Raw genomic sequence first — 25,714 nt, forward strand, 5'->3', positions numbered from 1 at the left:
TGAAGGCACTGACGACTTTGTGGTCTACTGCGATGCGTCTATTCATGGACTCGGTTGCGTGTTGATGCAACGCGAGAAAGTTATTGCTTACGCCTCTCGACAACTTAAGACACATGAAAGGAACTACACAACACACGACTTGGAACTGGGAGCAGTGATATTTGCGCTTAAGATATGGAGACATTACCTGTACGGTACCAAGTGCACCATTTACACCGATCACAGGAGTCTCGAGCATATCTTTAAGCAGAAGGAGTTAAACATGCGACAACGTCGATGGGTTGAACTTCTGAATGATTACGAATGCGCCATCAAGTATCATCCGGGCAAGGCCAATGTCGTGGCAGACGCCCTCAGCCGAAAGGACACTATACCACGGCGCGTGCAAGCATTACAACTTACTATCCAGTCTAGTCTCCCTACCCAGATCCGAAATGCTCAGATTGAAGCTTTGAAACCGGAAAACATCAGGGCTGAGTCCCTGCGAGGATCAAGACAACAGTTAGAGCAAAAAGAAGACGGCGCCTACTATGTGGCAGGGCGCATTTGGGTCCCACTTTACGGAGATCTACGAGAACTTGTGATGGACGAAGCCCATAAGTCCCGTTACTCAGTACATCCTGGTTCAGATAAGATGTACCACGACTTAAGGACCACCTACTGGTGGCCTGGCATGAAAGCCCACATAGCAGCCTATGTTGGCAAATGTTTGACCTGCGCAAGAGTCAAGATCGAGTATCAGAAACCAGCAGGCCTACTACAGCAACCGGAAATCCCGAAGTGGAAATGGGAGCAGATTTCCATGGATTTTGTTACAGGGCTACCTAGATCCCAACGCGGGAATGACACTATTTGGGTGATAGTAGATCGATTGACTAAGTCCGCACACTTTCTGGCCATTAAGGAAACAGACAAGTTCTCAACCTTGGCAGAAATCTATTTAAAGGAAGTAGTCTCCAGGCACGGGGTGCCAACTTCTATTATTTCCGACCGAGATGCTCGTTTTACTTCCGAGTTGTGGCAAGCTATGCACAAATCCTTTGGCTCACGTTTGGACATGAGCACCGCTTATCACCCGCAAACGGATGGGCAGTCTGAACGCACCATCCAAACCCTGGAAGACATGCTTAGAGCATGTGTGATCGATTTTGGCAAGAACTGGGAGAAGCATCTACCGTTGGTGGAATTCTCCTACAACAACAGCTACCACACTAGCATTCAGGCGGCACCTTTTGAGGCATTGTACGGTCGTAAATGCCGATCACCTCTCTGCTGGGCGGAAGTCGGTGATAGTCAACTCACAGGCCCAGAACTGGTAGTAGATACAACGGAAAAGATATCACAGATCAGGCAACGCATGGCGGCAGCTCGTGACCGTCAGAAGAGCTACGCTGATAAGCGTAGGAAGCCGTTAGAATTCCAGGTCGGGGACCGGGTTCTACTTAAAGTCTCACCCTGGAAGGGTGTGGTCCGTTTCGGTAAACGGGGCAAGCTGAATCCACGGTACGTTGGACCATTCGAAATTACCGAGAAAATCGGTAAGGTTGCTTATAGATTAAACCTGCCTGCAGAGCTGAGTGCAGTGCACAACGTTTTTCACGTATCTAACCTAAAGAAGTGTTTGTCGGATGAAACACTTGTAATTCCTTTTAAGGAACTGGCAATTGATGAACAGCTACACTTTACTGAGGAACCGATTGAGATCACGGATCGAGAGATCAAAACCCTCAAACGTAGCCAGATACCCCTTGTGCGAGTTCGTTGGAACTCACGGCGCGGCCCAGAGTTTACCTGGGAGCGGGAGGACCAGATGAAGTCCAAGTATCCCCAGTTATTCCCAAACGAAAACCCCAGCACTGAAGCTACAACCGAATTTCGGGACGAAATTCCAAACTAACGGGGGGATGATGTGACACCCCGTTGAAACACGCTAGCTTGGCAGTGGCTGCTTCAACTTTCGGGACGAAAGTTCTTAAAACTTGGGGATAATGTGACACTCGAGGTTTTTCCGAACGATCACCTTGTAATATTTTGTGTGTATATAAATATTATTAAATGGAAACGTGATTTTGTGCATGATATGTGATGTATGTATGTAGTATAGATATATATATGAGAGCCGAAACCACGACCCGAGACCATGACTCGCAACCGGGCGGTTGCGAGTGGGCCACTCGGTCTCGAGTGGGCCGTTGAGCCGAAACCGGTTTGGGCCGAAACCCCAAGCCCAACCCGAAAACACCCCTTGTATATATAATCCCCACCATCTCCTCATTTCCCTCATTTGCTACTAAAACATACACACACACTCCTTACTTTCTCTCAACTAAGAAAACCCCAAAACAACACCCAAACTCTTCCAAATTCTCGGTCCAAGCAAGGATCTCGGACAAGGACTCGGTCAAGCTCGGATCACTCGGACACTTCATCTTCTCTCATTCTCTTCTCTTTGTTTTCGGCTCCTCCTTTTCATAACCGGTTAGTGTGTAGTAAATGCCTTGTTTATGCTTGCTTGAATGATATGTTTATGAAATAGAAAAATGCTTGGTTAGTAGTTTATGCATGATTCTTAGGTTGATTTGTAAAGTTTGACAATATGTGGTAACATGTTTGAAAAGGGTTAGTTAAAATTGTTATGCATGACTTCTAGTATGACTTGTGAAGATTAACTATATGTGAAAACTCTTATGTATGAAGTTTGACAACATGTTCATAATGGCTATGGAATAGTGGTTTAAAATGTGCTTATGAGCAACCCAAAACTATGTTCTAAGTCATAAGGTGTATGTTTTACTTGTTCTTGCGTAATAATCTTGCTAGTAATATGTGATTTTTGGTTAGTAAATGTATGATTTGTTAAAGAGAAAACCCTAGAAAAATATGAATACAGGATGAACTTGTTGAATGTTGGTTTGAAGATTTAAAATGGCAAAGTTTGATCCATATTTTATTAAAGGCAGATTAGGAAAAGTGTTTGTAGAAATCTTATTGGTAGTTTCCTAATCTGGGTCTGATTTCATATGTACAATTTGGACTGTCATATCTGCATCATCACGTGTGTATGAAAATGACAGTTTCCGACTCGCAACCACGACATTACGACTCGCAACCACAGCATTCCGACTCGAAACCACACGGTTGCGACTCGCAACCAAAGCATGACAAGTCGAAACCACGAGATTGCGACTCGAGACCACGCCGTTGCGACTCGCAACCAAAACGTGATAACTCGAGACCACGGTTGCGACTCGCAACCATAACGTGACAAGCCGAAACCACCTGGTTGCGACTCGAGACCAGCTGGTTGCGAGTGGGCTGTTCATTTTGGTTACTGGGCCCATATGTGCTTAACTTGGGCTATCTGTTGACTGGATTATGTGTTGATGTTGACTGCTTAATTACTTAGGCTAGCCCAGTAACCCACTGTTTACTTATATACTTGATACGTGTTAGTTATGTGTAAGTTTTACGTGAATGCTTGTATACCGAACCTGACCTATACCGGTAACCATGTTAGGACGTGGTGACCAACGTGATTGACAAGTAACCTAAACCTACCGAGCAACCCAAGGTGAGTTCACAACTTAAAAGCATGCGTCCCGGTGGTTTGGGACACGAGACTAACAACCCTATCCCCTGGTAAAAAGGGGATACCATTTACATACCTTCCCTAGTTATTGGGAACAAAACTTACTTTTCATTCCCGGGTATTGGGAAACCTTTTGGTTAATTACTGTTTATACGGATTGCAACTAACGGCACTAAACGAAACTCTATCACTCAAGTCCCTACTACAAATACCGATTAGTCGCCGGGTTAGGCGAGCGGGTTATTAGTTGATAGCGCTATTTAGGTGTTTACCAGCCTCACACCGTGCCCTGGTTTGGGACGGTCGTGAACTAATGTACTCAGAAATCCGTCAATGATGATAGAACATTGACATCGGGGCATCCTGCGGATACGCAACGGTTACCTAGTGTTCGGTATTGGAAAAACAGTTTAGTCGCTAACTTTTGGGGTAGCTCCCCAGGGCATGTATAAACGGATAAATTAACCGGTGAAACAGAGTTTTCGGTAATTAAAACTGGACAACTAGTGAACTCACTCAGCATTATTGTTGACCCCTTACTGCATGCTTTGCAGGTAACCAGTGACGGAGGAGCTTGCAGCTTGGGAACGTGTAGTGTCTGTTCACCCTTGTGTTGGGTGTTACCTTATTTTGAATCATGAACTTTGTTTTAAACTACCGTACTTATGCTTCCGCTACTTAATACTGTTTTGGAACTTAAAACTTTAAACTCTGAACTTAATATTTGCTAAGCTTATGAATAGTAAGTATTACTTTTGTTATCAACTTAAGTATTCGATATAATTGGTGGCTGGATCCTGGTCAGTCACGCCCTCGAAGCGGGTGTTATCCGCAGGTGGATTTTGGGGGTGTGACAAAAACCTTCATAACTTGTGACTTTATAAGGACCCCACAAGTCTAAATGTACTAAATCTCCAACAGATTTGGTTTTATGTTCACTTAATGGAAATGGGACCCTAACTTGCTTAGCTCTATGACATATTTCACATGGACCATGATCACTTGATGTTAAGTTAAGATGTTGTTTCAACACAGCTAAGACCTGATCAGAAGGGTGTCCTAGTCTACTATGCCAAGTAAATGATTTCACAGAAATGTTAAAACAAGCATTAGCAGAATTACCATTATTTCCTACAACATACAATCCACTATCCTGACTACCATTCATCAGGATTTTCCTTGACTTGGAATCATGTAATAAACAACTATCCTCATTAAACACAACCGAAACATGGTTATCCTTAGCTGACTTATACACAGACAACAAGTTAACACAATAGTCTGGAACATAAAAGACATCCTGTAAAATTTTATCCTTTGTTAGTTTTAGATTACCAATTTTTAATACCTTAACATTTGTTCCATTTGGATGACTCATAGTAATACCAAACTCAGATACATCAATAGCATTTATTAAATGTTTATCAGACTTAACCATGTGTTGACTAGCCCCCGAGTCAACAATCTACCCATAGTTACTACTAAACACACCAGAACTAGAACAACTAACAAAGTTAAACACATTAAAGCACTCACCTCCCATACTAGGATTCTGAGACTCTGACCCAGTGTTCTCACCAACTAAACTTAATAACTTGGTAATCTGCTCAGAAGTAAAAGATAACCCAGACACAATAGAAGCAGCAGATTTACCAACATCAGAATTAGACTTATTATTAGTTAAACCTTTTACGTTTTACGTTAAACCTTTTACGTTTTACGTTTTACGTTAAACTTTTTACATTTTACGTTTTACGTTAAACTTTTTACGTTTTACATTTTACGTTAAAATTTTTACGTTTTACGTTTTACCCAAAATCCGCGACTCAGTAGGTGTCTCAGATAGATTGAACTTATCATCATCGACTGACTAAAAAAAATATGAAAAACCAACAACACAAATCAAAACAATGTGTGGATTCTTGAATAAAACAGGGTTTGGCTCAGAGTTTCCAATAATCAAGGCTGCAAAACGGGGTTGCAAGTTCAAAAAACCTACCCTCCACCATCCTTGTCGCACCATCGTCATCAAAATATACGGATTTTTTTTTTGCATCATCATCGCCTAATCCAACATATCAAAACCCACAGAATCAAGAATACAAATCAAGAATGCAAATCAACAGAAATCAAGAACACACATTAGCCCCCCCTCCCCCCCCCCCCAACATACCAAAATACCAACAGAATCAAGAACACAACTCAACCCCCAGCATCAAAATTACCACCTAAACAGTAGATGTGTGCTCTACTACATACATGTTTTTCTAGGACACTTGAACCATGCCTGAGATGCACATGATGATTATGTTTGAAATAAACACGTGCAAAATTACCACCCAAACAGGATTGAAGCCTCAAAGATAACCGCACCCAACCCTCAAAGATCCAATCTTTTTCAAGAATGGGTCTAGAAGGAGCTCAAAAAAGGCTCTTCAACTCTATCTATTTCCACCGCCGCCAACGGCGGCACCCGCAGCGGCCGGAACCTCCTCTGCGATGGATGTAAACGCCAGATCCACAAAACCCCTCAACAACATCAATATCGTTCATCAACTCCGTGAGCGACGGCAATTCTGCCGGAGAAATGAGGGGGTCGCAGGGGATTTGAGATAACAGAGTTTGTGGGTGTGTTGTTTGGGGGTCGCCGGAGAACCAAGGAGGCGCTTCTGCCATGAGCGGCGGTGCTTCTGGGGAAACAGAGTTTCTTTCATCACATGAAGATGATGAAGATTTGATGAGAGAGACAAAGAGGAGAGAGACAAATGAGGAGAGAGAAGTCTAGAGGAGACTTTAAAGCAATAAGACAGATAGATTAGACATTTATATCAAATGACCAAAATACCCCTTAGAATATAAAATAATAGTATACAAGTGGCATGATCTGATTGGTGGAGAGTGGTTCTCGCGGTTCTCGCAACTGGTGATGGTTTCTATTTTAGCGGCCCTGTATATATATATGTATGTATATATTACAAACCATCCAAGTTTAAGGTATAATCACCAAAAATTTACATCTAGAACATATTGACAAACTTTCAAATGTCATACCCATCAGCTGATCATAAACAAATGTGAAAGAAGCATATGTCCAAAACATTTCAAAACCAACCACCAAACTAAAAAGACAGAAGTTTTCAACCAAAACTTGATAAGCAAATGTCTTAACTTAAACTTTCATCTTTTCTTGGTAACTTTAGTAAGCAAAAAAATACATTTAGCTTTGAAAACCATGAAGACACACCCATCACCCACAACTAATCCTTTCACGATAACAAAGGATTTTTTTTTTTTTGGGTAAAATGTTACCCCGATTCACTTTTATAACAACAATCACCAAACAAAACAAGTAACGAGGCAGAATACCTCATTAGTTCACAATCCCAACATGCTAGGAAAGTGTAGACAAGCGAAAAGCAAAAACACGGCAACCAACCTAACAATCAAACAACTCTAGACGTCACTAGAGAAACACAAAAACACTAAAGACTACGTCATTGGTAATCTCCATTTATCCAACAAGCTAACACCCGTCATAGGTCTCTTAATCTTCAATGAAGCGAGCTTCAACCGGACCGTGGAGACTATAATTTCACCAAGCTTATCAGCCAATCTCCTCGTTGAGTTAAACAATCTAGCATTACGCTCTTGCCATATAAAATAAGAAGAAGCCGCCAAAAGCAAGCGACCAATAATACTCCTCACCGAATTCTTGTTAGGAATAGACAATAATCCCTCCATGATGTCGCCAATTTTAAAAGAGGATGTATGAATATCAGCCAAAGGTCTAATAATAGACCAAACCTGCATAGCATACGAACACTCAAAGAATAAGTGATCATGTGAATCCGGACCCGACTGACATAACGAGCAACAAAGCAGGTTTAAGTTAGTGGCACCCCTAACATCCCATTGCCTTAGCTTGTCTTGAGTCTTCAACTTCCTTTTACACACCAGCCAAAGTAGAAAAGCATGCTTTGGGATACAATTAGCAAACCATACCAAATCAACCCATGGAACTCTGTCATTACGAGCTCTCAGTGTATCCCAGACAATGGAAGCAGCATGATCAAACTCAACACCATCATGATGACGCCAAACAAAAGAATCTTCCACATGAGCTTGAATAATAGGAGGCTGGATATTAATAAGAACTGGAAATAAGTCTAACCAAGCTCGCGGCCATAACCACGAGTCATTCTCCACAATATCCAAAACTTTTGAATAAAGATCAAATCCAGCACGGTGCATCTCCCTAACCGAGATAACTGAAGATAGAGGACCAATGGGAGCCCATGAATCAAACCAAGCTGAAATAGACAAGCCGTTCCCTACCTTAGCTATGATATGAGACCGCAGACGCTCACGAAGTTGAATCAATTTCCGCCAACACCAAGAACAGTCATTCTTCGAACTAACATGCCAAAAGGATCTCTCTTTAAGTTTATGGTAACGAATCCAATTAACCCAAAGCGAATTCCTTCTAGTAATAAGGCTCCTCACATGGGTAGAGTTTAATGCTACATTCACATCACGAATTCTCCGAACCCCCTACCCACCTTCAAGTTTAGGCAAACAAACATCATTCCAACTCACTTTTGCTTTCCTTTTCTTCATCCGACCTTGAGACCAAAGAAAATCACGCATTTTCCTCTCTAATTCATCAATGATACGAGCAGGAAGAATGAAAACCGAGGCCCAGTAGATATGCATGGACGATAAAACCGATTTGATTAATTGAAGACGACCTGCAAATGATAACATTTTGTTCTTCCAGCTAACAATTCTAGCTTCCAATTTTTCAACCAAAATTTTGCAATCCTTATACAACAATCTGGTAGAGAGGAGAGGAACGCCTAAATAGCGAACCGGAAGGGAGCCCTTAGCAAACGGCATCAACTGTAAAATGGCTTGCTTGACCTCCAACGGAACATTACCAAAGAAAACCGTACTCTTAGCAACACTAGGAACAAGGCCCGAAATATTTTTGAATCTCTCTAGACCCTCCATAATGATTCTAGCTGAACTTACATCACCTCTGGCAAAGAGAAATAAGTCGTCTGCAAAACAGACATTAACAATTTTCTGTTTCTTACAAAGATTGTGATATCGAAAATTGTTAGATTTAGCAACCAAATCCTTCAAGATTAACGTCAACGACTCCATCACCATAGTAAACAAATAAGGCGACATTGGGTCCCCTTGACGCAAGCCCCTTTTGCCTCTAAAATAGCCATGGATGTTTCCATTGACTCCTATGGAAAAAGATGTAGAAGTAACGCAAGTCATGATCCAATGAACCATCCTGTGATGAAATCCAAACCCGATCAGAAGAGACCTCAAGAACGACCAGTCGACAGTATCATAAGCCTTCTGAATGTCGACTTTAAATGCACATTTAGGCGGCCCAACAGGACGATGATACTTATGCATCAACTCTTGAGTAAGTAAAATATTATCTGAAATACGTCTACCCGGTATAAAAGCCGATTGGTTAATATCAACAATATCATCCAACCCATCCTTAAACCCATCCTTAATCCTATTCGTAATGATCTTGCTGATGCATTTGTATAAAACATTACAACACGAAATAGGACGGTAATCCAACACTGAATCAGGAGTGGATACCTTAGGAATGAGAGCCAAAATCGTATGATTTATTTCCTTCAAAAGCTTCCCATTAATAAAAAATTGTTGTATGGCTTGAGAGACATCATCACCTACAACATCCCACGCATGCTTAAAGAACGCCGCTGAATAACCATCCGGACCCGGAGCCTTATTATTATCAGTAGAAAACATAGCCTCCTTAATTTCAGCAAAAGAGACATTTCGAACCATATTAAGCGCCTTCTCCGAATCCAACTTTTTAACAATCATATCGGGACTCAAAGAATCAGACACACAACCTTCAACCCCCAAAAAATTGGAGTAATGATCAACTAGAGCATTTGGCACCTTGTCACCTTCATAGATAATTCCATTCCTATCCTTGATGTAATCAATACGTGTAACATGGTTTCTGCATTTAACATAGTTATGGAAGAAAGCCGAATTAGAATCCCCCACTTGAAGCCAATCGATCTTAGATTTCTGTTTCAAAAATCTCTCCTCATCCAATAACGCCTCGTTGAAAGCATTAACAACCCTAATCTCCTATTCACGTAATGTTAGATTACTTGGATCTCTATCCGTAGCTGATTGAACTTCATCCATATCAGCCCGTAAACTCTTCACCTTCTCGTGCAAGTTACCCTGTTTAAACAAAAGCTTTCTCATGGAGGTTTTAAGAGATTTCAACCTCTTAACCACACAATACATACGATTACCTTGACACTCGATCCCTCAACCTTTAATAACTTCGGCTATAAATTCAGGTTTATGAACTAAAAAGTTAGCAAATTTGAACGGTTTCGGACCTGATCTAGTGACATTAGGAAGCTTTAACACACAAGGACAATGATCCGACAACCTATACGGCTGAAATATAGCATGGGTTGATGGGAACTTCTCCAAAAACTCAGCGTTACACATTACTCTATCAATTTTCTTTAGAATACCCAATCCGTTCTTTGGCTTTTGATTCCATGTATAATGGAGACCCGAACTCTTCACATCCATCACCTCAATCTGATCAACACACTCCTTAAAGTCTCTCATTCCCGTACTAATGTTAGACGATCCAAAAAAAAATGTCCTCAAGGTTTAAGGATGAGTTAAAATCACCCAATAGAAACCAAGGATTATTGTTAACAAACTGATGATGCATGGCCAGATTCTGCCAAAGCTCCCTTCTCTTGATGTAATTGTTATCGGCATAAATAAAGGAACAATAAAAATGAAGAATTATCAGATTTGTAGATAACCTGAATATGCACCACTTGATTAGTTTGTGAAAGCACCATCAAATCAACAACATCAGCGTTCCACTCGACAATGATTCTAGTACCCTTATCACACAAAGCGCCATTAGACGTCCAGCTCCAACCACTACAAATCAAACGACAAGCATCATAAACCAACGACACATCCATATGGGATTCCAAAATAGCACAAACATTCAGATGATTTTCATTAACCAGTTCCCGAACCTCTTTCTTTTTAGGGGCACGGCCCAAACCCCTTATGTTCCACAAAGCCACACTACCCATTAAAACCCATTGAACCGGGAGTGCTTGCCCCCTCAGAAAAAACTTTGGATTGAACACCCGCTACCATGAAGCAAGCGGTTTCATCATGCACATTTTCAACCTCTTCCTCGTCGTCTGTACCCACAACAACGGGTTTCTTTAATGATCCACTGGTCGGCCCATTATCACCATCTTCCCCGACCTTATTTAAGACTTCGAATGGATTTGATACACCCACAGGTTTAGCAGAAGCCGAACTAGCACCAACATTACCTCCCTTCCTACCAACCAGTCTGTAAACAAAATTCGGCTTTCCTTTATTAAGCGGAACACCCTTCTTATTATTAGTTTTGTTCTTACCTTTCACTAGCTCAAAATCATCAGCATCCTTTGTTACTTGAGGCTTTTGAACGGGCTAGACAGATTTCGGGCAGCTCGAGTCAAGATGTCCAAACACTTTGCAAACATCACATCTTGGAGGCTTCCATTCATACTCAACTTTCATAGTTTCTTTTACATGACCCTCCCCTTCAATACATGGGATAACAATCTTGAGTTCCTCCTTTAAAATATTATCAGCTGAAAGTTCAACAAGAGCCCGAGCAAAACTGCTCCTACCCCATGCATCCGAGCACATCTGGGACGTATAGTTATCAAGCATTTTCGAGGTCCCCAGTTTCGTTGCAAGCATACTAGGGCCATCATCCGAATAAGCAGCCAAAGGAAAATTATGAATTTTAACCCAAACGGCTATCTTTTTAATATCATCCTTCTTCAAGATAGTCGTTGGAGTCCGGCCATTAAGTAAAAGTGGAGTATTCTTAATTAACCAAGGTCCACCTTCTAACACATGATGCATTCCTTTCTCATCCGAAAACTTAAAGAAGAAAAAGCCATTAGCGTTCATCATAGATTTTTGTATACCAAACTTCCTCCAATTCTTCTTCACAAAATAGTCAACAACCGGAAACGGTAGCCTTTTGCCCAAGAAATAGCCATACAAGGTATTAGCATACTTATCCTTAACAACTCGAACATTTTCCTTAGGAAGAACCACATCAACATCATCAATGACCTCCACAGAATGTAGGACACGAAAATTAATAGGCCTGACCTCATTTTTTGCTTTTAGTTTGGATGCATACGTGCCCAAAGCTCCAGCATCCATACTGCTCTCTTCATTCACCCTTATCGACTCATCTTGAGAGTTCGAAAACAATTCATACTCATTCATATCTAACCCATTTGTACCCATGCTATTAATCTGATCCACTGGTGTTTTCCCCAAGTTCACAGGTTTCGAGATAGCCGCTAACCCATCAATAACCGACGAGTTATTAGTCGCATAAATACCCCTTCTAGGAATTAGAGGATTACCTTCAATGTTGGTGACTCGCAGTCCAATCCCACGTACCGGAGCCGTGCCCGGAGTAACTTCAGGGTCATCAATCACCGTTTCTGAACGTAAAGTTTGAAGGTTGGGGTAATCAACCCCACCCGGATCTGTACCTCTCTCCAGCAGCACAACGAAAAACAAACCATGCAAAGAAAAACAACGTAAATCCAATCTGACCAATAGCCGTCGCACAACCCTAATCCTAAAACCCTAGAACTAATCTGATAACAAAGGATTTCCATCCTTGAATATTATACCTTTAATACCCTGCGGCCTGATGCCAACACGAACATGAACACGAACACCCCACTCACCAGCATCCTGGTCCCCAACTGTTATATCTTTTATTTTGTCCATAATATTATCTTGAGCCCATTTTTTTCGAAGTCGCTACAATTAAAGAATAACGATTAAAAAAATTGAAGCAAGTAATTTAAATTACTTTTGAATTAAGATAAATAGAGAAAAAAAACTTAGAAAGTGGTTTGAAACTTGCCACTTCAGATGGACACCTTGCCCTTGTTGGTTAATAACATGATGATCATCATCCATAGTAATGTCAATAGGATCATCATCAAAAATCATAATAATTTCAGGAGGTGCTTTCGATTCGACATCCATAACAACTGGTGGAGAAGGAACCAAATGTTTAAATAACCCACAGCAAAACCAAACAATCACTAACAAAAATGGTAATTAAAAACATAATGATAAGAATATCAAACCAGTTGATAAGTTTGGTTTCATTTCCGACCACGAATCTTCAAAGCTTGTCTGTTCTTTTTCACACCTGAGTTTGAAACCTTAAGGCTCCTGTTCACAGCACTAAACCTTGCAAAAGCAGCCTTTTTCAAATCTGGTCTGTGATAGTTATTTGCCACCTGTAAAAAACATAGATTTTAACCGCTAACCAACTTTAACAAACAAACAGATTGACTCATAAACAGGGTCTACAATGACAAAGATACTGAAAATCTGGTCATCCGTTGGTATGCGTTTGACAGCAATAAGTTTATCGACTTCATCAGCTGTAACAATGTACTCTGGATTTGTGGCTCCTTTGTCATACAGAAACTTGTGGATCAAGAAAACATACATAGTTGTGGCATATCAGAGCTACCATTTTACACCTTACCGCACAACTAACAAACTAAATTGGGTAACGGGTTAGCATGGTTTGAAGTTTTTGAAACAAAACAAATATCATATCAAACTTGTGATCGTTATAAAATAGCAACAACCCTTAAATACTAAAAAACTTTATAACACAACTTACCCATGGTATGATTTCTAGCGATCAAACTGTAAACTGTGGCATGATTTGTGTAAAATGTTATTGTCTCAATGAAATGAAATGACAAAATGTTAAAGATAACAAAGTAAGAAACCCTCAAAATCCGGAGACCCCAATCTTACCAAATATAAAAGACCTGAACCTGAATTAACCGGCGAGCACGAAAACCACTAAATGAAAAACATGGAGAGTTCCATCAGCGGCAAACACTGCAAACCAGAAGCAATTAAATAAACACCCGAAATAAAACAACCTCTTGAAGTCGTAAACCCCGAACTTACCAAATTTAAAAGGGTTGTACCTGAACACCCTCTTGAAGGTCACTTTCTCATTGCTATTAAGGTTCACATGTTTGGCTTCATTTGCAGCATTGATGTTCCTTGCAGCTATGATCACATGAGCTCGCCTCACTGTTAATACTTTTGTTATCTCCAACCCAATCCTACTTGCTCCTACTGCACACCCACATTCATCTTCTCCATTTCTAAGTTTTTTTTATATATTTTTTTTCAATCCCAAGTCATTCAGCCACAATATCAAGTCTGTTCAAAACTAATTATTAGAACAACTAAGCAAATAAAAAGCAAACCACATAATAGCAAACCATGATATCATTCCTAAATCCGGGTGCCCTTCCACCTACAAATCTTCCTCGGTTTCCTCCTATAAAAAGTCAGTTGTTAAGAAATAACATAATAGCATAAGAGATTTCAAAAAATTAATAGTTAAAAAAATAAATGGGTTAATATTCTTATTGTGCTTTTGCATATTTAGAGCAACTCCTTTAGAGATTGTAGATAGCTTCTCTTCAACAACATTTTTTTCCATTAATTGTGATCATTGAAATCTGGACATTAAACAATACAATGTCACATTTAACTAAATAAATCATCACAAGAAAGACAATTTTTTTGGCAAGTTTTCAGGCAGAATCAGGGGTTGGCACCCAATGATAGTTTCATATTATAAGCAAAACAAATTCGTATAATATAACTGTGTGTTATAATAGGACTGCACATACCTCGATCGCCTTTTGTACCGCATTTGGCACCTCAAATTCAACAAAACCAAATTAGAATCCCTGTTGCTACATTAGTATCGGGGATGTAAAAAAAAATAATAAAGTACAAATGGCAAATGAATCGAAACATACCCTATTGTTTAGAATTTGAATACCATTAGGCTTGATAGGTCCAAACTTCTTGAAGCCATTGGTTCGGCGGCTACAGTAGTTGGGAGAGCAATATTCAAATGTTGTTCTTGTTTCCTCGGTTGTGGTTTCTTGGGTGTTGGTGCTTGAGATGAAAAAGGCACGCCATTCTATTTTATATACGTACCTTAAACAACAACAAAGCACGTCATAAGCGACTGTACAAATGCCTATGTTTGTCTAATCTTGGTTCAGATGTAGCACATGCAAAATGTCATATGTAAAAGAAATATTATACACGCAATGTCTACATCTCTCTTAGAGATGGCAATAGGCAAGTTTGACTTGTTTACTTATGAATGAGCTGTGTTGTTTCTCCTTCATGTTAATATAATATGTACTTGTAGATGGATTGACAGGTTAGACATATTCATAATTTCCCGAAATGTAATATAAATGCGCACAAAGTCCTAAATCGTTTAGACTTTATAGTAACTCAAGCGAATAGAGAACCTACGGAAATAATTTAAGGCTTTATAGTAATTCAAGCTAGAACTATTAATTAATGAAAAGAAAAAGATGACAACAAAGCAAATCACCTACCATAAACATAACTTACAGAACTTCCATTAATCAATGGATACCACAAAGAAGGAATTGAAACCCTTAAAAACCTGAAATGAATCGAATGTGAACGACATTAATAGAGGTGGCAAATTCACCAAACAAACACCTCAATCCCACTGCTAACTATCTAAAATATAGCTGACATCAAAGAACTTCCATTCAAAAAATCACGATTTAGGGTTTCTAATTCTAAAATCCCCATACACAACATTTCAATAATGTTCTCATAACATGAAAGCTTACAACACATCTTCATAAGGATAAAGAAACAAAAACAATAAGCCCTAAAAACCCTAAAATCGACTGGTTATATAACACAGACAAACAATATGAAAAATAAACTAATACATATGAAGCATACCTATGTAGATCTGAAAGCACAGAGACAACACCGATTGAAAGGAGTAATACGTAACCTGAAAAAGCATTCACAAAAATGGGATGAATAATGAAAAAATTATTAATCAAAAGGTAAGGGTGTGTACAGTGTGGGGGTGCTACGTGTGGAGGGAGAGGAAAGCGGGGATGAGTAGAAAACAGAGGTAATTGCGGTGAAGGAGAATTATTATATTATATTATAGTATATAAAAAATGAAACAGGTTGATTTAGTTCAAGACTAATTCTATATTTTAAGAAAGAGACGCTGATACGATCATATTTAGTCTGTTTATTGTTTGTTTGTCTACTACTAGTTTTGAAACCGGCTGCCAGTGTGGAAGCAGCCACCCTAAAGCTAACTGTGGATTTACTCGGTTCGGTTGTTGTCGTCTTAGCAACACCGTATTTAAAATTCTATTCATATCAAAGTTACAACAATATCACAGTATAATCAATTGCATGAAAACTGAAAACCTAATCCTATATTCCTAATAGCTTGTTCTAGTCATCTAAAGCTAAAACCAATAAACCTCTAGATCCATACTAATAAAACCACAGAAAACTAAAAATATCAACAGAAACAACATATAATTGATCAAAAAAACTTACTCGAGTGCCAAAATTAGGCTCGAATTCAGCTGATGACCAAACCCTAGCTCCATTGATATTACCGGAATCAAAATTGGACGGCTGAGATGAGACAATCAATCGGCTGAAAATCATAGTTAGGTAAGATCTCATCCTTCTTATCGACGCCATCGGTGACGTCATGGTCCTCTTAATGAGGATGAATGTTTAGATCCATAAAAGCTGTTTCTGTAGTGTAAATCCATCAGCAACCTCTAGCACCCTCAATTATCAGCAAATACAACTACCAAGGCTCTCATGTCATCTTCTTGATGGTTAGACCGGTTGCGAAAATTGTTGCTGCTACGAATTAGAACAAAATAAGCGACGAACATGATTAGTCTAGGGTTGGATACGCATTAGAGATTAGCTAATCCAGTAAACAAAAAGTAAGAAATCGAAAGAAAAGGCAAGAAAACCAAGATTGATTGTTACTGATTGTTACCAAAGAGACGGAATCGTACCTTTGTGATGAATATTTCGTAAGGCGGAAGGACGGTAGAGAGAATTAGGGCAGAAGATTGGATTTTAGAGAAAAGGAAGTTATTAAGATAGAGGCGTGAATGGTAATATAGATTTGGGTTGACCTTGGGGATGAACATGATCTTCATGGATGCGATTGGATGAGATGGAGAGGTGCAAATGAAGTTGCAGAAACCCTAGGATATGAATGAAGATTAGAGATGGAGAAGAGAGACGTATGATGGAAGAATGAAACCATAGGAGGCGGAGATGTATGATGGAAGAAACAGAAACCCAGATGTGAATGAAGGCTGCATATTCTTCGGGTTATAATAAATATATATCAGAGCGTATTTGACCCAAAAATATCAAAACGGGTCCACGTGTTTCTAACAATTGTTGATGACTGGGTATGGAAAAGAAACATAGTGGTGCCATGTGTCACTTATAGGGTTATAATAATGCTATGTGTGAATTGGACCCTAGATAAATGCCACGTGGCACCCTAGGTAAGTCCTTTATTAGGATGGATAGATTAAGGTGTGGTTGATCTTTATGGCAAGAGATATTTGAGAAGACCGACGTTTGGCAATATCCAAAAAATATATAAGGTCCATCAAGAAGTACACAGTTTTCCAGGGATGCTTAGTAGCATCGATTTGCACACATTAGTCATGAGCCACGTGTAGAACTAGTTGGCGAGGTCAATATTCGATGATGTCATAGATGGAGTTACACCCGTGTCTTTATTATGCTAATGGCGCGGAGTACGAGTACAAGTATTATCTTACTGATGGCATTATACGAATATATTTCAAGAAAAAACAAGATTCGGGAAAAAATATTGAAGGAGCATTCTAGGTTTTAAAGATACAGTGGAGTATCATTGCCCAACCGACACACTATGATGATGACATCCAGCCAGCAACTGTACTACTAAACGCCAAAGAGAAACAAGCATTCTAAGGAGTATACATTGTTTGAAAACGCATATTAATCTTCGCCCGTACTTGATAGAATATCTATAGATGAATCACGGTGATGATAATATTGACTATTAATAATTCTAGATGTTATAATATTTATACATGTTTTTTTTCTTTATGTTTTTATAATTGTAATTTTTTTATTCATATATGCTTTTTCTTATTATAATCAATATTTTAAGGTTTTTGATTTTAAATAAATAAAAATGCTTACCAAATTATTCAAATATTTTTAGTAGTATTGTTTACTTGATAGTAATGTGATATAATTTTCTTCTGCTTACTAATTAAATCATTACATATCTTACATATAATAAATGATTCTAGTTAATGTTATGTGTTGCTGCTGCTGCTACTGAAAATTAGAAAATGTGAACGGAAAAGCTGTCTTGATCCAACCCATAAGCCATCCATTATCCGACTATGAGGTTGTTTGTTTAGTTTTTAATAGAGCTCTTAATGGTTCAGACCTTTTATGAGTTTAACATTTAATAGTTCAGACTCTTTGTTTCCTGAGTAAATGTCTGAATAATTTAGACATTTGTCATGCCTCTGAATGGTTAAGCATTATAGTAAGTCTGAATGGTTAACACGTTTTATCTGAATTTGTCAGACGCCCCGCTTGTGGTTTGCGCATATAATGTATATATGTGTATGCCATCGGGGGCAAAAGTGAAAATACACTAATTTTAACGTTATTTTACTAATTTCGTGAAAATAACATTAAAAGCAGAGGGCGGTTAATCATGCATCATGTGGTGGCGTTGGTAGCTAGAAGACAAAAGGGTACATGCACAAATCGGTCTTTGTCCCGATTGCTGAGTGTTATGTGCCTTATGTCCAAGGCTTGATACAAAACTATTATCGAGTCGGGGGTCTCACTGGAAGCAGCCTCTCTATTCCTACGAGGTTCTATTCCTACGACGTAGAGGTAAGGTTGTCTACATCTTACACTCCTCATACGCTACCTTTGCTTTGCTATTGGTGAGATTTACGGAGTATGATGATGATCTGAATTTGTTAGACATTTGTCTTTAAACGATTAAGCATTATACTGGCTCTTAATTATTCAAAAATCTTACGGGTTCAACATTTAATCTTACTGGTTCAACACTTATCCATCCAGAAGTTGCCAAAGAGTCCTTGTAACTCAAAAGATTGTTTTATTGTTAAAATTTATGTAGTCTTATAAAAACACTTTCTTAAAAGTATTTAATTTTTAATAATATCCATTATCCATCACGACTATGACTCTAAAGATTGTTAAAAACTTTCTTAAAAGTATTTAATTTTTAATAATATCCATTATCCATCAAGACTATGACTCTAAAGATTGTTAAAAACTTTCTTAAAAGTATTCAATTTTTAATAATATCCATTATCTATTATGACTATGACTCTAAAGAATGTTTTATTGTTAAAATATATTTTATTTTTTGTTTATTATTGTTTTATTTTTTTACAACTTCATCTTTATTTATACCTCTGGATTGATTAAAGTCATTTATAAAAAAAATGATATTATTCAAAGCAAACTTGCAAAAGTCGTTAGGTGTTCCCTAGTCGACTATCGGGGAGTTGAGAGTACTCGGCCTAGGCGGAGAGTACACAGGGACTACTCGAACATGCCAAATTATAAAGAAATTAGTTTTCGGAAATTAAATATATGTCAAATAACATAAACTTACTAATACTTATAACAAAATATGTGAAATTAATATTATTGGCATAGAAATTATGTTTTATTTTATTTTAAATCAAATTCGGCCCGAGTTGACCTACTAGATCCGATTTTGGCCGATGTTGACCGCATTTGATCGATTCCGAGTAGTTAGTCAGAGTTGAAGAAAGTCGCATCAACAGCCTACCTTGTAGCGACTACTCGGGGAGTACTCGGCCTTGGAGACCTTGTTTTACAACCATGATTCAAAGTCGATGATAATAAAAATATATTATTAAGAATATATTAAAATCATCAGTTTGTGATAAATTAATAGACAAATTGTTTCTAAAGTGAATTGCAAATTTTGTCCTTTATCTTTATACCAAATTTTAGATGGTATCCTTTGCCTTTAAAATTGACGAGTTTTGTACTTAATGTTTTAAAATCCTACACGGTTTGTCCTTTAAACCTAACTCCGTTAATTTTAACAATTAAGTGGGAGGTAAATAGGTCTATTCATCCATTTATATAACAAAACCAGTTTAATAATTAAAATACATATTATATATTTTGTATATATAAACCACCACCCCCAAATTTAACTTAGTACTCCATTCCACCATACACCACCCAACCTCAATCCAATCTCCACCAAAAAACCACCATTAACCACCTCTGAAACAGACCACTAAGCAACCACCATTGATGTAGAGGGTGAAACCCAAGCTTTAGAGTGCTTAAATATAATGATTTATGTGTATTTGATGTGTTTATTTGCTTGGAATGAAGTGAGTATGAGAATTTGGTGTTTTGCAGGTAAAGTACGTAAATCGGTGCATTTAGGAGGGTTAAAGATGAAAGTGTGAGCATAGGATGGGATATCGTGGCTCAAGAATGGATGTTAAAACTTGTTCGGGTGCTATGAATGCTCACGAGTGGACGAAGTGTGAAAGAGTGAAGTTTGGGGACTAATTCGGTAATTTATGAAAGTGGTCTGGATCTTATATATGCAAAAATCAAGGAATAATAAAGTTCAGGGGGCATTTGGCAAATTATGGAAAGTTATTATATGCTCAAGTATGGAAAAAATAAGAAGAACAAAAGTTGAGGGGTCATTTGGTACTAAGCTGAAAGTTATGTTATGCTTAGATATTAGAGGAGATTGAAGAAATAAAGTACAGGGACTAATTTGTCATTCTTTGAAAGTTTGGAAGAAAGAAGAGAGTTGGGGGCTTTGGGACGATCGTAGCCTACAGGTTGTCACCTGTAGGTTACGAGTGGAGGTGTTAAGTAAGCAAAATGGACTCAGTAAGCTACGAGTTACAACTCGTAGCTTACGAGTTATTGTATTCAGCAAGACAAGGCCAAGAGAAACTCGACCGTAGCTTACGAGTTAGGACTCGTAGCTTACGGTTTGAGTCCAATGTGTAGACAGAATTTATAAACTGTAAGCTACGAGCCTAACTCGTAGCTTACGACCCGGAAAGTTAAAAATATGAATTTGAGGCCTCAAAAGGATATATTAGGGTTGGAAAAAGGAGAGCATCGTTATCTTATCATTCATAATCGATCAAGGCACTCAATTTTCAAGGGTTCTTTCATCCAATTCCATCAAGATTCTCCATTCAATCACCGAATCAACCATGATTCTTCATCAAATCAAGCTTTTGAAGATTCTTCGTGCGAGATTAGCGGCTAAACTTTTTGTGGTTTCCTCCGGATGGAGGGTTTTTGTAAGTTGCTTGATATTATGTGTTGACACAATCGTTTATTTGGTGATCTAAGCATTCGATGCTTTTCACCGTTGATTTGATTTCTTGATTGTAAACAGTTACGTTTATTTAAACCTTAATTTCTAAGCATTCAGTTCCCAAGAGTTATAGTAATTGGGATATATTTGACATGGGGTTAGGGTTTGTAAATTGTAATTAATAATCATTCGATAACCTCCTGTTATGTATTGACCGGAGTACTTATTCGTTGGTTATCACAATTAATTAATCGAAATTAACACCTATGTCTATGTAGGTAACGATTAAACACATAATTGAAGTTAACTACAAAACCTGAAATCTGGAGGAACCATCTTCTCTCCTATTGATTTAAACCTTAGTTTTTATTCGTTAATTTAGACAATTCTCTTAAACAATCAAACTCTCAATTGAATTTTACTTTTTAGCATTAGTTAATTAATACTTAACATCATAACACTTTCCACAATCCTCCTCTGGTTCGATATCCGACTTATCCTATCTACATAGTTTAGTTGGTTTTTGCATGTCCATAACGACAAATATCAACCATCCTTCATCGCACCACTATTGTGCAACCACCGTCCTTTCCAGATCTGCTTCATGAGATGCGTTGAGAATTTGACGATCTTGTTTCACAGCCGTTTGACGGAATGATTGCGACTGCTTTGAGGTAAAAATCGAACCCAACAAGATTCAAAACGAACCAAATTAAGATCCAAATGTCAAAACTCGTATATCAAATACCAGATTGATTACGTCGCGGTTGGTTTTTGCAACACCGTATGTGTGTTTTACGAAACGTCATTTGCAAAAGGCATATTGCAATGTATAAAAGTTACGCGTGACTTGTGTCACTTAACGAAAGAAATCTGGTTTTAAACCAAAATAAAAATTGGATTCGAGTAAGTATTGGAAGACCAGAACCTAAAAATCATAGACTTGTAGTTGATAAAAGACAAAATTGCTAAAACAACCTTTATGTTTGCCTCAAACTGCATTTTATACCTTTCACTATGAAATCGGAAAAAACCAACCTTCATGTTCATGTTTTATTACACCTTATAACCTTTAGCACTAACCACGTCAAAAAATTCAGTTAAATGGACTCATATGCCTTGCACATGGGGGCATTTAAGTCTTTTATTTTTAAATTAAAACAAATTTTTATTTATTAATAAAAACACACTTCTTCTTCACTTCTTCTTCTTCCTCTTCTCACTTCTTCTTACTTTTAAATTAAACCAAAACTCCAATGACACTACTGCAAACCACCAGCCATGCCCACTCTTTCACTTAACCAGCCACAAACAACATCTCAAACCAGTCCGAATACTAATCCGAAATCATTTTCAACAAAACACACACCCTGCAAATAACTCCAGCTGCAAACTATAACTTGCTACTATCTTCGATAACACAATAACAAATCAGTCCCTTTTTTTAACTCTATAAACTGCAACTTTTTCTGTTTGTTCAATTATAAGCACACAAGGGAATTCTGTTTTAGATTTTAATCAATCAACAAACGTTTGCAAATCTTTTTAATCCTCTTCCAGCAAAAACTCAGATCGAAAATCAGATTCAATGTATACGGATGTTATTCATAGACTACTGAGAGGTGAACTCAATTGTAAAACAGTTTGAAAACAATCAGACTGTTCAAAATGCGATCCGAAAATAAATCGAAATTCAATTCGATATACAAAACAAATTCATCACTTAGATTCGATCTATATCATCTCCAAAAACAAATTCAAATTAACAACAACAACAGATTTGAAACAGTTCAATCCTGAAAATCGAAAACAATTCAGACATTAATTCATATGGTTTCGAAACTGAAAGTTTGTTAAAGATATTAGAACATTCAACATAAATCTGCTTCTCCTTTATTTTACAATAGATCCGAACAACAACCTCCACATCTGAAACAGAGAAAGGGCGGCGTGATTGGGGGTCTCCTGGGATGAGGAGGATTAGTGGTGTTGGATGAGGATTTGGGGTCACCGACGTTGACGAGGAATTGGGGGTGGCCGGCGTTGACAAGGATTACAGTAAGATTTGGAGTCTTTTTGGGGGTGTGTCTGGACTCCATTAAAGAGTGAGAAGAGGAATAAGGAGAAGATCAAGATGAAGTGTAGAAGAAGAGGGTTTTTATTAATAAATAAAAAATTGTTTTAATTTAAAAGTAAAAGACTTAAACGCCCTCATGTGCAAGACATGTGAGTCCATTTAACTGAATTTTTTGATGTGGTTAGTGCTAAAGGTTATAGGGTGTAATAAAACATGAACATAAAGGTTGGTTTTTGGTGATTTCATAGTGAAAGGTATAAAGTGTTGTTTGAGGCAAACATAAAGGTTGTTTTCTGCAATTTTGTCTTGATAAAACCAGACACTTTAGATCTAAGGGTAGGCCTCGTAAAAATAAAAGATAAACACTAAGTACTTTTGTTAGCATCTGTATTTTAGGTTTTGACTAATTGCTATAGAAATGGATGATCGGATATGAATTTGTTAATTGTGATGTTAGAGAAGCGGATGAGGTAGTGGTTGTGGTCGGCGACAGGTGGTGGGGACAGGTAGAGATAGGGGGAAAAGAGGTGGTGGTTGTAGGTTAGGGTTCATGGAAGGTGGAAGGAAGTGGCGATGGTTGTTAGCTAAGTTGCAGGTGGATAGATAGATGGATTATAAAGAGAAGGTTTAGAGAAAGAGTAAAGTGTATTTGTGTAGAGAGATATATTAATTTTTTAATTATATATATAATTAGGTAAAAAAGACCAATTTAACCTTACTTAACGAGTAAAATTAACTGGGTTACGCTCCAAGGACATAATATATAAGATTTTTAAACATTAGATATAAAACTCATCAATTTTAAAGACAAAGGACATCGCCTGAATTTTGTTATAAAAATAAAGAACAAAAATTGTAATTCACTCTTGTTTCTTTCTTTTTTTTTTTTTTTTTGAACGGCTAATTTCTTTAATCCCCTGTCGTCTGTGAGACTTGAACCCAACACCTTCTCCTTCCCAACCTAGGTGTTTTAAAGGTTTTACTTTTACCAATGGACCACCACCTCATTGGTAAGTTTTGATAACCAAATTCAGATGATTGTTTATAATGTAAATAAAAATGGTACAAACAAGATAACAAATGTCATGTATAAATAAGTATTTAGAAAATTGTAAATTGTAAATTATACTTTCATTTTTTACTAAATAATGTTATTTTTTTACAAATTTTAAATCTCTCCCAAAATATTAACATGTATGTATTTCATATAAAATGAAATTGAACTGGGCTGATTAAGAAAAGGAAAGAAACTGGCCAGCCCATTACATGGCCCAATGAAACTAGGGTTTCTCTACTACCTATAAATTCAAATCATCCCGTCACATTCGCTTTTCATTCCTTACTTCTTCGCCAAACACAAAACTCAGAGAAAACCTAAGAGATCTCATCCAAGATGCGTGCCAAGGTAACTTCATCTTCATCTCTTTTTCTATTTTTCTATGATTTCGTTCTATTTGTTTGATCTATGCTCATTTTAGATTTCTTCCCTTTAATTGCTTTCTGATTGTTTTCATTTCATGTTTGTTGATTTTATTTTGTTTGATAATTTCTGATTTAATGCCTGACATATGTTTAAATATTCTTCACTAATGTCTCTGATCTGATTTGCTTTCAACTACTTGTCAGTTTGTTTTGATTTTTCGTTTGTTGATCGTATTCATTTTGTGTTCAACATCGGTTTACGGCCATTAGTGATATCACTAAATCAGCTAGAAACCAGTAATTTGTTCAGGCGCTCTTATTTCTATATGAATTAATTTTTTTCTAATGATTTTATATTTGTTGAGAATATTATGTTGATTTAGGATTTATGTTCATAATAACTTGTATCTCTAAATCAGCTAGATGAAAGTAATTTTTTGAGACATTAAAAGTTCCTATTCAGTTTAATCTGTGATTTTCTTTATTTTTAATGTTGTTGATTATTGTATCTTTTCTGATTATATCTGATATAAGATCAATTTATATTAATTGGTGAATTTGATGTAACTGAGGGATCTGTTGTTGTTGCAGTGGAAGAAGAAGAGAATGAGGAGATTGAAGAGGAAGCGTCGAAAGATGAGACAACGATCAAAGTAGAGAATGAAAACTAGAATGGCTTTTTCCAATCTTTCTTCATGCACATACATGATCTCCTGTAGATTCAGGGAGTTTTGTATGTAAAAGATGGATCTTTGTGTTGAAGTTGTTCATAGTTTAGGTGGTGGGTTTCTACTTGTTGGCTTTAGTTTCTTTCTTGTTTTAATGAGATACACTCTTGTCTAAGTTTGTTTTTGTTGAGTGTTTCCAATTGCTTATTTTATCTACTTTATTTATATTATTTAGTCCAATGCTGGAGGGTGTGGTATAAAGCCCCTAGAGGTTTTATCATGCCACTTCACCGCCACGTCACACAGGGGGCTTTGAAGGGTCTTCCGTTTAATATGCAGGGTGTAGTATAAAGCCCCCCCTTTAACTATAGCGCTCCATTTTGACCATTCTCCATTGATCAACTCAATTTGGCTTCGTTAACGCGCTGGCGGAAGCAGGATGGCAACCATCCTTTCATTTGCTCGGTGTGGTCGATGCGCCCCAGGGCCAC

General features: G+C 37.8%; 1 protein-coding gene and 2 long non-coding RNA genes across 10 annotated transcripts; 1 reads left to right on the top strand and 2 right to left on the bottom strand.

Annotated features, from left to right (window-relative positions):
* Nucleotides 1-7,078: 7,078 nt before the first annotated feature.
* On the bottom strand, nucleotides 7,079-7,840 carry LOC118484007. Its single transcript, XM_035979870.1, has one exon. The coding sequence runs from the start codon at nucleotides 7,838-7,840 to the stop codon at nucleotides 7,079-7,081; it is 762 nt and encodes a 253-aa protein (XP_035835763.1).
* Nucleotides 7,841-12,514: 4,674 nt separating this feature from the next.
* Nucleotides 12,515-16,964, bottom strand: LOC118483795. Of its 8 annotated transcripts, none has more exons than XR_004871565.1 (7): nucleotides 16,660-16,963; nucleotides 16,178-16,495; nucleotides 15,551-15,605; nucleotides 15,166-15,236; nucleotides 13,714-14,749; nucleotides 12,844-13,621; nucleotides 12,515-12,744 (listed from the first exon to the last, which is right to left on the bottom strand). It is a non-coding gene; the product is annotated as an uncharacterized LOC118483795 (long non-coding RNA). The 8 variants fall into 8 exon arrangements; XR_004871564.1 differs by having other exon boundaries at nucleotides 12,690-13,621; nucleotides 13,714-14,463; nucleotides 14,566-14,749; nucleotides 16,660-16,957; XR_004871563.1 differs by having other exon boundaries at nucleotides 12,690-13,621; nucleotides 13,714-14,493; nucleotides 14,566-14,749; nucleotides 16,660-16,957.
* A 7,454-nt stretch (nucleotides 16,965-24,418) lies between these two features.
* LOC110890093 lies at nucleotides 24,419-25,435 on the top strand. Its single transcript, XR_002564203.2, has 2 exons — nucleotides 24,419-24,538; nucleotides 25,147-25,435. It is a non-coding gene; the product is annotated as an uncharacterized LOC110890093 (long non-coding RNA).
* The last annotated feature ends 279 nt before the right edge of the window (nucleotides 25,436-25,714 follow it).

The sequence above is a fragment of the Helianthus annuus genome, chromosome 11 (genome assembly GCF_002127325.2).
Source record: "Helianthus annuus cultivar XRQ/B chromosome 11, HanXRQr2.0-SUNRISE, whole genome shotgun sequence".
In the NCBI taxonomy this organism is placed as follows: Eukaryota; Viridiplantae; Streptophyta; class Magnoliopsida; order Asterales; family Asteraceae; genus Helianthus; species Helianthus annuus.

Excerpts from the sequence above, each read along its gene's own strand:
- LOC118484007 (XM_035979870.1), bottom strand. The coding sequence starts at position 7,840 with ATGCACCGTGCTGGATTTGATCTTTATTCAAAAGTTTTGGATATTGTG.